This window comes from Vigna unguiculata, chromosome 10, assembly GCF_004118075.2.
Source record: "Vigna unguiculata cultivar IT97K-499-35 chromosome 10, ASM411807v1, whole genome shotgun sequence".
In the NCBI taxonomy this organism is placed as follows: Eukaryota; Viridiplantae; Streptophyta; class Magnoliopsida; order Fabales; family Fabaceae; genus Vigna; species Vigna unguiculata.
The window spans coordinates 12,488,883-12,503,466 of NC_040288.1; the positions used below are offsets into that span (position 1 = coordinate 12,488,883).

Consider the following 14,584-nt stretch of genomic DNA (forward strand, 5'->3'; position numbering starts at 1 on the left):
TGGTGTCAATGTCTTATGTGGTTGGGCTCAGGTCTCATTGGTGTTGTGTCTCCTTAGTGATACCCCTCCTTATAAACCTAATTGTAATATCTCCATATATATATTTTTTGAATTGTTTCCTTTAGTAGAATTGAAAGCGAGAACACCCTGGTGAATGCTTTGAAGATTATCATAACTTTCTTTTTTTAGTGTCTACCATGAAAAACATGAAGATATAGACTATAACTGGCATGCATAATTTACAAAATCAAGAAACATCTTATTTGGAGCTTCAATGGCCATTTCCAAGAAGCTAAATAAAAAGTTGAAATTGAAGATGAAGAACAATGAAGTGAAACGACAAAACAAAACAAAAATAAAATTTATACAATATCTTACAAAACTATTATTCGTCCTCTAGTGTGTACAAAAGAGGGTGTGCAAAAGTCATTGTAATACTCTTCAAGTTGTGAAGTTTTTCCCACTAAGCTTAAATTATGCTCTCTATTGAGAGTTTTTCTTTTCATTATTAAGAGTTCTTAATATTAGGAGGAGATTAAGAAGGTATTATATGGAAAGGTGTGAATACTCGTTATAACCTAGAAAGGTTTGTATACTCGTTGTAATTATTTGATTAATTAGTGAAACCTCTTAAATTATGTGCTTTTAAGAGATAATTGGATGTAGCCCATGAGTTTAGGTGAATCAATATAAAATCTTCTCTCTGTGCTTGACCTTTGTGAACTAGATGATCTAGTCTAGCGTTGTGTGAGAAAGAGTCTACAAGCTATATTCAACCTCTTCTAAAACCCTACAGTTTTATCAAGTAGGTCACCAATAACCATACAAACCTATCATTAGATGAAGGCTCTAACATTTGGTTCTTTTCTATGTTTGGACTTCAGTGGAATGTTTGCCTCTTATGATGAATTACCAATTTGTTTTTAAGATCGTTTAGGTTTGGTTTGGGTGGTGGTTGGTAGCTTTGTTTTTTATGAGGTTTTAATTAAAGAGAAGGTGGTAGTTGCATTTTCATATGAGAATGAACTTGGCAAGCTTGTTGAAAACTTTCTCTACATCTTCAAAATGCATTTTTGCCAAAATTGAGGCATTTCATTCCCCTCCGTTTTCATTTGATGGTACTTCATCGGGTGTAGTGCGTGAGGATTTGAGTGATGTGTGTGCGTGATTGCAGGTTAGGTGTGTGCAGTGTGGGTGAGGGAGAGTGACGCGTGAGGTGAGTCAAGGAGTGTGGAGGCTAGGGTTAGTGATTTAGTGGTGTGTGTTGGGCTGTGGTGATGGGTGTAGAAGAAAAAGAGAAGGGATTTGGGCCCCTTTTTTAGAACAATGTTGTTAGTTTTTTTTTTTATTTTTTTAGAAAAGAGTGGTAGGAATAGAGAAGGGTGTGAGCAAGAAAAAAGGCTTTATTATTTTTAATTTCTAATTAATTAAAGCAATTAATTTTCATTTCGAATTTTTAATTTTATTTTAATTTTTTTTATAAATTTTATTTTATTTTGTTTCTATTAATTTTCTATTCACTACTTTTTTATTTTTTATTTTTTAGAACATATTTTATCTATTTGAACGAAATCGAGTATTAGCAGCTACGTATAAATATTAAAGAGCGAGTTTCATGGGTAGTGGATTTGCACTTGTATTCATGGAATTAAAGATACTAAAGTTCTCTAAATTTTACAACATAGAGCACAACCTAAGTTGATTCTTAAAATACAAATTGTACTCAATCTTTAGTATTTTCTTATACAAATTAAATTTAAATTGGGGTTAAAGATTACAAAACGTAAAACAAAGATCGAAGAAAACAAAATACAGACCAAATGCAAAAATTAAGAAGATAAAATTGAATCAATCCATAGATCCAATAACCAAACAATTTAAGTATCATCTGTAAATATTCAAACCCAAGTTTGAACAATTAATCTATTCATTTAATCAACTAAGCCGATAATATAAATCAAATCTCAATATCATTAAATCTAATCCATATTCATTTACTAGATCAAGGTTCAATCAATTCCTATTTTGAATTCTAAAATCAGAAACCAATTTTATATATCAAAGAAAAAAATTGAAATTAGAGAAAAGAAGAACAAACTTAGAGCGAAGAATATTTGATACAAAAATCAATTAGGCTTCTTTAATCATAATTTTTTGAATTAATCTTTAGGGATTTAGTTCTCCATAGATGGAGAATAGAAAAAAAATAGCATAAAAGAATTGGAAAGGACGAGAATGAAAATAAGGGAAAAGATAGAAAGAAAGAGTAAAGGAGAAAAACTAAAACTTTGAAAATTGGTAAATGGTTTTTGTCTCTCTGTTTTGAGCATATTTAGGCCTTGTATAGTATTTGAAAACTAAAATACATGGAAAGTTTAAGCTAATTAGGTTCATAAGCTCAATCATAAAAGTTTAAGCTAATACATGGAAAGTCTAATTTGCAGGGATCTTTTACAAAATTTTAATAAATCTATCTCAACTTTTAAAAATTGTAAAAAATAGAAGATAACTCCAAATTCAGCAAACAATATGTCCATTTTAAAGCCCAACAAATGTAAAATCTAATGCAACTAAAATCAGCAAAAAATAATATCTATAAAACAAATTAAAACAAAAATAGTGAACAAAAGCTCAAACAAACTGAAAATACAATATTAAAACAAATATGTATAATGAACCAAATTTATTACTATTGAAAGAAAATGATATAAAAAATAAAAATAAAACATATGGAAAGTAAAACACTACACAATAAATTAGTAAATATGTGTACAAAAAATGTGTGTCATCAGTAATCAACTTGTTGAATCATTCACAGAATTCTAATTACTTCGGTCATATGAAAAAGATATAATCTTTATCATCAGGTTATAGTACAAATTCAGAAATAACTACAACAAGTAGTTAAGGGCATAAGGCAAGAAATTTGACTACAAAACTTTACAACACAAACAAACATTTTTATTCATATACACCAGTGCTTACCATTTGAGATTTTATACACATTGATTAATGCATGGGCTATAAATATCACAACATGCCTTAGCCATTAATTTCTTACAATACAGAAATACTTTTGTTTGATGTCATAACCTCTGCATAAACAAATGTTAGAATGGTTGTTAATGTTTTTGACCCGAAAACCTGTGTTTGAATAAAGATTTTTTAGAGTAACTTATTTTTATAAAAAAATTGAAATATTTTATGACAAGATATAATTTTTGGCAATTTTTTAAAATAAATTAAGGAATTTCAAATTCCATCTTTCAAAAATAAGAATTTAAAATTCTTATTAGTTCCTCCTCTTTCACATATGTGATTCTTTTCTTCATCTTCTCTCATTGACTCAACCTAAAATCATTTGTATCAGCTTGACCTTAGTTAGTTTAACCTTGAAGTGTGTTTATACTTCTAACAAAAGCAACATGAGCATTTGCACAAATAAAACAGCAACCATGAAATAAAAATTAGAATTAAAAATGACAAAAAAGAATAATAAATCTAATTTACCAAGGACAAAATTTGATGACAACTAGAAAGAAAAGACATGAAAATGTTATTTTATTCGATTTCTCACTCTTCTGTAATCCGAAAGGTCTGCAGTTGAAAAGCAACTACAGAGAATATGTTTTACATTAAATAAAGTCTAAAAAATGTAAACAGTGAGATGGTGACTGCATCCCAATCCTCTTCATGTTGGAAACTTCTCACGCCGGCTCAGAAAAAAACAAAATGAAAAAAGAAAAAAAAAAAAGTTACCCCAACGAATTTATAAGGTCATTAAAATTGAAAACTAGCCAATCAGCTTTCACAGCAACAGATTCTCGAAGTTGAACACCAGCATAGCAAATGAACATGTCAGCACCACCTGGTTGACGAGCCTAAAAGTGGAGTCACAAAAACCATACAATTATTATCACATATCAATAAGGTATAACAGGAAATAACTAATAATGAAACAACAATTTGATAAAAATATTGGAGAAATAAATATGTTTTTTTGTTATACAGTTATAAAAAAAATAATATAATGATATTTTAACTCATTTTTTTAATTTATTTTTATAAATTTTAGATTTTTTAGTATTTTTTTTTGTAATATACTATGTTGAACATTAATAATACATTAATGTTAATACTTTAAAAAAAAATTAATATATTTTAAAACATTAAAATCAGGATCCATCAGTATATTTTGAAGAAGACAGATCAAAACAACAAAATAGAAAAATTCAACAAAAAAATCCAAATTCAAAATTATGTTTCCTTCCTAAGCTAAATTATAAAGTATTACATATTTATATTTTGTGAAAGCCATGTAAGACATTCTCTCCGACAAACAACATGTGGAGATGACATTAAGTTCAATGTAGAACTCTGTTTGTCATGTAAAAACACTCTACATGCTCACGCTCTTTGTTGGAAAAGATGTTTTACACAACTTTCATTGCATAGACAAAATACTCTATAAATTAGTTTTTGGATAAAAAATATAATTTTTTTAATAGTTAAGAGACAAAAAACATATTTAATCCTAATTAAAAAAAATTGGTTCAAAGAACAACATTACTTTTGATCATTTGTGTGTGAAATCTGGAAGTTTAGTTTAGTAACACAACAAACAGAGAGAAAAACAATGATTATACATTGTTATGTATCAGATGCCAATGTAGTGTTGAGATAGGTTGTTTCAGACTAGGACAAACAAATGTCTAATCAGTTGGAGATGAGGCTTTCTACAAAATTACCAGGAAATACATTTTCTTACCTCCAAATCAGTAGCACCATCTCCCACCATGGTTAAAGTTTTGAAACCACGAGTCTGAAAATCAGTTTGATCAGCTTTAAGCAATAAAAGTAGTTCAAGAAAACAAAAATTCACATGTGAGTAGTGCCTGAACCTTCTTGATCTGTTGGACAGCAACAGCTTTTCCTCCACTCCTTGAAGTAGGCTCCTTTTCATCAAACCCCAGAAACTCTCCAGAGCTCTTAAAAAGTAGGTTATTGGCAAAAATATTCTGTTCTGGAATTCCAAGTATTGATGCAACAGGCTTCATAAGAACAGTGCCACAAGTTAGAAAAACCAGATTCTGAAGTAAAATATGAATGTATTCTGCAAAGAGACATGTCTGGTGCTAATTTTCAAGGTTATGGGCATCCAATGACTGAATGAACTAGTGATAAAGAAGAAAAAATGTTTATCCAAATTCACAACATGCCATAGAAACTATTCATTTCCTTCCAAACACAAAGTGGATCAGAAAAACCATTAATTTCAACTATTCTTCGTACAATGATCATTTGACGGAAGCCACCAGAGACAAGATAAACATCAATGCCATTAGCCTTTAACTTCTGGACTAACTCTTCTATGCCAGGGGAAAGCCTGCACATTAAGAATAGAATCATAAACATTATTCCAAATCTGTCTGAACTAAACACATGTCAAGATACTCGTTGGAGAAATGATGATTAGAAGGTGAAGAGAAAGAAAGTAATCCGTCAAGCTTTGGTGTTCAAATATCAACCATTTGTCTCATTAAAGATTAAGCTAAGTAGGGATAAGTCAATAAATCTCTTTCATGGAGTATCATTTCTCTACACCAATTTCATTTTATCGTGAATAGAGTGTAGTTTCTTTCCACAATTGTACTATAACTTAAGAACAATTTGAGAAACAATTGGAATACTGAGGAAAACAATTTCTTGCTCTAGAAACCATGCAGCATTTTTTTTGTTAGGGTCAAACGAAAACATATATTAAAAATTGCATTATGTGACTGAATATGCATCAGTTGGGAAAAGTATACATCGTAGTTCAGAAATTCTGCTTCCGCTAGAAAAGGGTTGTGCTAGAAATTACACGGGCATCCTGGGGAGAGTGACCAAATCTCTTGAATCTGTTCATTAATCTGTTTCAGACATGGATGAATATGTCAAACAGATAAAACTTGTTTTATATTCAATGGTAGACTATAGGATAAAACTAACATCATTTCTCTTCCACTAACAGAAAAACACTGCACAAGTACATAAACTGCACAGTGTTAAAGATACAGTGATAAGGTCTCCATACAAGGATGTTTGATTATATAAGGAAAAGTACCACATCCAGAATTGTTTTGTCAGAACAGAACTAATTTGCTCTTTGTTTTTAACCAGTATTTGAGTGTTGGTAAATTTCAGGCTGAATTCTCTCCAAAAAGGTTCCTGATTTGTAGCAAAACTCACACAAAAAACTAAAACCAAATCCTTTTAATGCTGTCAAATTAAAAGCCTAAACTACAACCTAGTGCTATAAAGCTCTTGCAATGGACACAGTCTTGGAAAGGGTCAGACACATAACAGGTTTATTGTAGAAAGCCTTACCTTGCATTTACAAGAGGCTCATTCAACAAATAGAACCTGTGATCTCCTATTCACACGGCAACAAATCTAACCATCACACCAACACTCCCCCTCTAACAAATTAAGAAAACCTAAGGCAAAAACAATTGGGAAATTCACAAGAAACTGTCCTGGTTACTTTTTTCAGTGAAAAGCCTAATCAAAAGCAAAAAATGTTCATACATTAATCAATCTAGCATCTTAAATCCGAAAAAAGACAACAAACATTGAAAACACCTAACAAAAAACCATTCAGTGTCCCTGAGTCACACCTTGGTGGCTTTTGCTGAAGAAAATTCTGAAGTTGAGACCAAGAGGGGTTGAACAAAGACAACCTAGCAGCCAAGGCTTCCTCAAACGGAACAGAACCACCCATCGCTCTGCGAAAATTCAATACTCAAATCAGACATACCATAAACAACAAAAACAAAATCTCAGATAAAAACAAAAACTTTTCAATTTTAGCAAAGACCCAGTTGAACAATCCAACCTAGCAGTCCACTCTGCAACAGCCTTTCCAGCCCCACAGAACTCAGCAAGCTCATCAATCCCTTCATCCAAACACACAGTGCTATCCACATCGAAGCAAACAGCATCACCCTTTCTCCAAAGCTCAAGAACCTCTACCATCACAAAAACATCACTATTTTATTGTTCCCCGAAAACAATGAAGCAAACAGCATCAAAAACATGTAATGCACATAAAGATATATCATAATAACCTTTGGAAGGGAGTGTGTTCTCAAAATGGCCCACTTTGGAGCCCCCAACAGATGCAGCCATAACGAAACACTGCTTCCTCTTTTTCTTCTCCTCAACCCCAATTCCAGTTCCACACACTCTATTACTCCTCAGATGCAGCATTGATGAATGAAGAAAACGAGATTGGTGCTTTGTAACACCAAAAACACGAATGGTGTTGATCCCAGAACTCACCAACCCTTCCATGGGAACTAGCTGTTTTCCAAATTCAGAGACAAAAACGATTGCTTTATCAAAAACCCATAAGAGGATGAAGGCTACTATATTTTAGGATCAAAGGGTATGATGCGAGGGTGTACGAATATTACTGAGTACCTGCAGACGAAGGAAATGAATGAAACCAGAGAGGGTTGGTGGCTTAAAAGGTTCAATCTCAGAACATGTTAATCAACTAACTGTGTTTCTTTCCTTTTCAATTGTTTGGAATAGTGTTGTTTTCTTGTTTTGGCAACAATGTTCCAAATCACGATTTTTGTGGAAAATAAAACCAACAGTGGTTTTTTTTTTTCCTTCAAAGAGGATACCGTGAAATATAAGAAGAGAAATTATGTCGTGGTAATTTTCTTCGTATATATCGATGGATAGATATTATCACTAGTGTAAAATAGGCTTTTTATACCGGTTAAAAAAATGCTTTTTATACCGGTTCTAGCATCGGTATAGATGCAGGCGGTATAAAAGGTTTGATCTTTCTACATCGGTTCCATGGCAGGTATAAAAAAATTATTTTTTATACCATTTCTAAAACCGGTATAGAAAGTCCTCTTGAAAATGAAAAGTTATGTAAGAAAAAATGACTTACTATACCGCTTATAGTTCCAACCGGTATAAAAAATTACACATTTTACACCAAGTATGACCTCAACTGGTATAAAAAGTGATTTATTATTTTTTTTATGAAAAATTCGTTTATGCTTCTTACCACATACCAAACCTGTATATAATTACCCAAAACATCAAAAAAACAAATCTCATTCAATCTAATATTTACATGAAATTGAATGTAATGTTTATATGAAATATAATACTACTCCAAAACGAATTACTACATAAGTCATAAAACACCTAACATCATCTTATATATTGTATATAATTACCCAAAACTTCTAGAAAACAAATCTCATTCAATCTAATATTTACATGAAATAGAATCTAATGTTTATATGAAATATAATACTACTCCAAAACGAATTACTATAAGTCATAAAACACCTAACATAATCTTATATACTGTATATAATTACCCAAAACATCCAGAAAACAAGTCTCATTCAATCTAATATTTACATGAAATAGAATCTAATGTTTATATGAAATATAATACTACTCCAAAACGAATTACTATATAAGTCATAAAACACCTAACATCATCTTATATACTGTATATAATTATCCAAAACATCCAGAAAACAAGTCTCATTCAATCTAATATTTACATGAAATAGAATCTAATGTTTATATGAAATATAATACTACTCCAAAACGAATTACTATATAAGTCATAAAACACCTAACATCATCTTATTTAAACACCTAACAACAGTTTTTATTGAACAGAAGAAAAGAAAGTGGCGAAAGAGAAGTGACATATGAGATAAAGAAGGACAAAATTCACAAGTTAAATTACTAAACAATGAGAAAAGCCAAATTCTTCTACTCGTCAATTTCTTAAAATAAATAGGAATCCTTATGAATCAACTGAAAGAAAATAATAAACGAACCATGGAGATTCAAAATAGATGGGTGAGAGAAAATTATTACCTTAAAAGTGAGTTTTGTGAAATGAAATTAAACAATAAACCAAAGTCTAAAACATGAATGATGTGTAGAAAATAAAAAACATGTATGATTTAGTTTGAGTACATCAGTATATGAATAAACCACTGCTAAAGAAGAAAGAAATAATCAGATCCATACCAGAAAACTAAATCAGAAGTCAATTCATTACAAGTATAGTAACCACCGCACTGACCTTGGAAGGATGCACAGAAGATCGATATTACCTATCCAAAAGTCTTCCCAAGAATGAAAACCTCTGCAAAACTAAAACTAAAACCTCTTCAAAACAAAAATGCTTCTACTTTTACATCCAAATACGAATTACATTCCCGATTAAATCAAATAATTTTTTCAAATACTTTTAGAATGAGATTCGTTGGATGCAATGTCATTCGCTGGAAATGAGGTTTAGCACGATTTTTCTTTCTTTCTTAAATTAGACTTTGATAACTTTAAAAGTTACCTTATACTGATAAAAGAAATTTCCCAAAAATATGTACATAATAATTGAATAACACGACACGAATGAATAAAGTTACTCTCAAATCAAATCTCAATAAATAATAAAAACCTTACAAATCCATCACGTGATGTGTCTAAGCTCCTCCAACATGCTTTTTTTTTTCTCGGAATCTTGACTTGGTAGTGAGTAATACTAGAGTCTTGAATTTAACTAAAGTTTAAACATGCCTTAAAAGTAAGCTGGTTTAATTTTGAAAGAACATATATAAAATATTTCAAAAAAAAGAAAAATCTTCGTGCCTTCGAAAACTAAGAATAATTATAAATATGTAAAACGTATAAACATTATAATTTCTTAGAACTAAACAAATTATCGTAACTTAAAAACGAAATGATCGTAATTTTCAAAAGAAAATAGACATAAATGAACATAACTTCAAAAGAGGAGAGTGAAGCATTATACAATAGTCAATGTTGCTTCTTACCAAAAGGATCTTCCCTTCTTGTGCTGTCTCTGCAGAAAAAGAAAACAGAAAAAAAGAGAGAGAAAATAAACAAGTGAAGAACAAAGACAAACAGAAATAAAGTTGAAGTTCCTTAAAGAGATCATGAAAGTTTGCACACTGACATAAAAGGTGACGTGTGTCATCAAAGATATTAACCTCATTTATTAGACATTCGATTTTATTTTATTTTAGTCAGCAAACCAAAACAAAACATTGCCTCACTTTCTCACTGCTCTGTGTTTTACCTTCTACTTACGTCTATCAGAAAATATAACAACTCGATTTCCCCATCCCCAATCTTCCAATCTGAGAAACTAAATAAGTCGACATAAAGTAATTCAATAGAGGTGACACTTCAACACACATCATGTAGAGAAACTTTTAAGCTTAAGCAATTGGGAGAAAACAGAGATACGTTTGTCTGACACATAGGAAAGAAAAGAAAAATAACATAAAAACAAGTAGGTAGAGTACAAAAGCAAAAGCAAATAACTAAATTTGACAGATAAAATAATTAGAGTAATTATATACAAACTTATCCTTTCACTAATACTTACAATTGTTTGTATTGTCTCTCTTTTCTTATAGCAACGTATGTGAAGATTGGTATGAAGGTTTTAATTAAAAGATGGTTGAAATTCAAAAAGAGGCTGTCCAATTTAATGGTGGGAACAAGAAAGGAGACTCAGAACTCTGTCCAATTTAATGTTCAGCTGTTGAGAGAGCCAACACATCGTTTCGCTTATAGATTTGTTTCTTCTGTCTCTCTCCTTCAGCGCTTTCTAATTTATGTTCTTCACTCTTTCATGCCCTCACATCATAGTACTACTTCTACTCTTGCATTTATGCATGCATTATCAATTATTAACATTCATCATCAACTCCACTTTCCTCTCATCATCAACGTTATTTCAACAATTATGAGTCATTGATCGGAAGAAAAGACTTAGATAGGAAAACCTGCCACTACTTTAACACCAAAAAAGAAACCTAGTGCAATGGCCACACTTTTTGTTTAGGGCAATGCATTTCAATTATCAGTTCTAAAGATTTTATCACACTGGCCTGGCAAGAAGCAAATTAAAAAGAAAAAGGTTTATGGTGTGCGGTGAAAGGAAAGTAAAGGGAATCTTTCTAAGATATAAAAATAGCTTATATCTTACGTGAAAATAGTTCAAACTGATTTATTCAATTATAAAAAAAAATTAAAATCCATGTGCTTATTATAACCAACTCATATTTGGGTGGTACGTTCATGAAGGGAACACACTCTACACACCAACTCATACATTTTGACATATACAATAAAGTAGTATCACAATTTTCTTGTTAGTGTGTCTCCTTTTGGTGAATTTTCGTAATTAATTAATTTCAAAGCTACTACTCCTAAAATGTTTCTGCCACTGCACCTATTAATCTAGGAGGGAATTCTGTGACTCTGAATGACTAATTTATTCCATGCCTCGTTTAAGAAATTTCATTTCAAGTTTGAAAGAGACTACAGAAATCACGTGAATTTGAAAGTGATCTCCATGATGTACATTGAGTCCATTATCTTCTTTGGGCCTTTGGTCCTTAACTCATTTAAGTTTGATACTGATATTCTAACAGTTCTTGTTTTGTTCACAAGAAAAAAAAAGCAGTACTGGTAAGCCAATTGAAGAAATGGTGCTTTAATAATGCGCAACTAAATAATGTTGCTTCCTAAGTTCGATTAAAATTAGAAGTTTCTATGGAATTATTTTTTGTATTGACATTCTATTTGAAATTTGAAAACAGTCACTACATATAATTGTCTGATAATCTCGAGAATCACACCTTTAGAGATGAACACAAAAGGCTAAAACATATCTTATGGAGAGCAACTCAGAAGTTAGTCATAAAAATCTATTGGTCTATTTGGAAAAGAAAAAAAGAAACAGGAAAAACAACACAAATAATGATTCCTCTTTATTTGATGAAAAATAAAAATTGACTTTATAAACAAAATATTCTTCTCTTTTCCATTTTGTTTCCTATTTGACAACCAAAGGAAATGTTATGACTCCCACCCAGTACATGAGATCAGTGTGTTTTCTCTTCATTTCTGCTAATAAAAAGGAAATGAGAGCACACAGAGGAAGAATATTCACTAAATACAATCCAAAAGAAGAAATAATTAAGTAAAATATATTTAAATATACAAAATAAAGCAGATGAAAAAAATCTAGAGAAGCTCTACTCCTGAGAGAGAAGACTTTTGATAGTCTTTATCCAAGTAAGCCTTTAGTAACAGACATAACTAATGGATTTCATATAGTACAACCTATGATCAGAAAACAATAATCAAGGAAAAAAAGAAAAATGATTGATCACAACTATTAAATTTCTATTAGAGATAGTACATATTTGCAATTAAGAGTGTTCTTTACAACTATATTCCCTTCATGCTTAAATATAGCAACAAACATCATGCCACCTAACCCATTGCACGCATAATTTGGCCACAAAGTTTACGATTATTATGTAATCCTTGCATGTCTCTGCTTTCATTTTATGCTGCAAGAGTCACACTCTGCTACTCTCAAAACTTCAGTGTGTAGTTCTTATAATTTACAAGGAGCACTTTCATTTAGCATGCCACTCTTTTCTTTCACATAGTAGGACTAAAAGGAGTGAACTGCACCAGAAAAGAGATTTTGTTTAAATATGTTTTAGCAACTGAGTTCAATCCATTTAGTCCACCCTCTCCTCTGATATTTTGGTTTTTAAATTAATGGCTGCAACCATGGTTATCAAACTCGCGGGTTGACTCGTACACCCGTACGAGTCTGCGAGTCATGACAGTGTTCACGGGTTAACTCGCATATAAACTCGTTTTTTTTCAAACTCGTAATGAACTCGGAGTAAACTCGTCGACTCGTACCAAACTCGCGAGTTCGAGAGCGAGTCACCGAGTTCGAAGAACGAGACGAATTGACACAAAAACATGTTGGCTTTCGGATTTTAAGCCCAAACCAAAACCCCAATGCCCCAAATCGAAAATCCAAGCAAAAATAGAGATCGAAACCCAACTCGAAAACCCTAATCGAAGAAGAAGAGAAGATCGAACTTGAAAACGTTCACCTATTTCGAAATCTCAGCCCCGGTCATTCACGTCGCAGCTCCGATCATCTCGCACGGCAGCTCTGATCGCCTCTGATTCCTCTAATAATATTGCACTATCACGGAAATAAACCAATTGTGACTCTGATTGACTTATTTCAACTGGGAAAGGTTCCAAAGACCGTGTCAACATGTAAAGAACCTCTAATGTCGTGGTTTCATCTTTACTTAGTGGAGTTAACAAAGTTATAGAGAAAAACTTAGTTCCATTTGGTCCATCAGGCTGCTTAGCAGACTTGACATCAAGAGGAACATAAGTTTTCTTCTTCCTCTTACCAGAAGTTGCAGCGGCTTTGAGTAATGCAAGATGTTCAACTTCAGTGGGCGAAAAGGCCAAAAGTACTTCAGAAGCAGCAGATGTCCCCAAATTTTCAACCTGAAAGAAAAACTCTCAGAAATATAAAATCAACAAATTTTGTAAATGATTATTTGATTGCACAATCCTTCGAAAAGAAATAAAAAATAATAATTTCAAGTTAAAATTTGGTCCAAACAAATACTGATTTGTTGGTCTAAGAATCCAAAACATGTTATAGACTTCAATAGACTCAAACATTCATAGACCCGACACCCACCCCCCCCCCAAATATTTTTTCATGTATTGATGGCTACCATTAAAAGAATAAATCTCCACGTCAGGTTCCCCTTTACCAAACATGCCCTAAGTGTTTGCAAAAGGTAACTCTAATCAAATTCAAAAGTGAAACTCAGAAAACTCTATGCATGAGATGTGCTAATGTGTTATTACGTTGGTTTGTATAGACATAAGTTTGGTTCAAACCACTTTTCACAAAATTATAATAAATAAAATTCATCTAGCCAACTTAAACATGACTTTTACATGCCAGTAAGTTAATCAGATATTATACTTAAAGCCAAGTCCCCAAGATTATCGAACTCGCGGGTTGACTCGTAAACCCGTACGAGTCTGCGAGTCATGACACTGTTGACGAGTTAACTCGCATATAAACTCGCTATTTGTCAAACTCGGAGTTAACTCGCTGACTCGTACCAGACTCGTGAGTTTGAGAACGAGTTACCGAGTTCAAAAAACGGGATGAAATGACAGAAAAATATGTTGTTGGCATTCAGATTTTAAGCCCAAATTAAAACCCCAACGACTCAAATCGAAAATCCAATTGTAAGCAGAGATCGAGACCCAAATCCCAAACGGAAAACCCTAATCGAACGTTGACCTATTTGAGTTTGATATTCATCACCTTCGACGCCGTAGCTCCGCTCGTCCACGTCGCAGTTCCGATCACTTCGCGTCGCAGCTCCGTCGGGTCTCTGGTTCAGCGGCGTCACTGCTCCCTTTTCTTTTCCCTCTTTCGTTGTTCCCTCATGCGTACGCATTCCCTTCTTCTCTTTCTCCTTTTACTAAACATTATATCTTGCTTTTATTTTTCCATTTCATTTTTTTTATTTTTCTGACTTTCGTGTTTGCTGCTGTTACGCGCATATATATATATATATATATATATATATATATATAGTATTAAAGAATATATTCATTAAATTGTAATAAATAATTAATTTAAGCA

General features: G+C 32.0%; 1 protein-coding gene across 14 annotated transcripts; it reads right to left on the minus strand.

The window, feature by feature from the left end:
- Window positions 1-3,526: 3,526 nt before the first annotated feature.
- On the minus strand, window positions 3,527-14,489 carry LOC114166822 (phosphoserine phosphatase, chloroplastic). 14 transcript variants are annotated; one of them, XM_028051664.1, is made up of 12 exons: window positions 14,261-14,489; window positions 13,317-13,416; window positions 13,002-13,096; window positions 9,876-9,904; window positions 9,122-9,184; window positions 7,110-7,344; window positions 6,878-7,010; window positions 6,660-6,767; window positions 5,293-5,386; window positions 4,902-5,051; window positions 4,769-4,822; window positions 3,527-3,881 (listed from the first exon to the last, which is right to left on the minus strand). In XM_028051664.1, the coding sequence occupies exons 6-12, from the start codon at window positions 7,333-7,335 to the stop codon at window positions 3,756-3,758; spliced, it is 891 nt and encodes a 296-aa protein (XP_027907465.1). In that variant the 5' UTR covers window positions 7,336-7,344; window positions 9,122-9,184; window positions 9,876-9,904; window positions 13,002-13,096; window positions 13,317-13,416; window positions 14,261-14,489; the 3' UTR covers window positions 3,527-3,755. The 14 variants fall into 14 exon arrangements, with proteins under 14 accessions (XP_027907465.1, XP_027907463.1, XP_027907473.1 ...); XM_028051662.1 differs by having other exon boundaries at window positions 7,110-7,464; XM_028051672.1 differs by having other exon boundaries at window positions 9,122-9,192.
- Window positions 14,490-14,584: the final 95 nt, after the last annotated feature.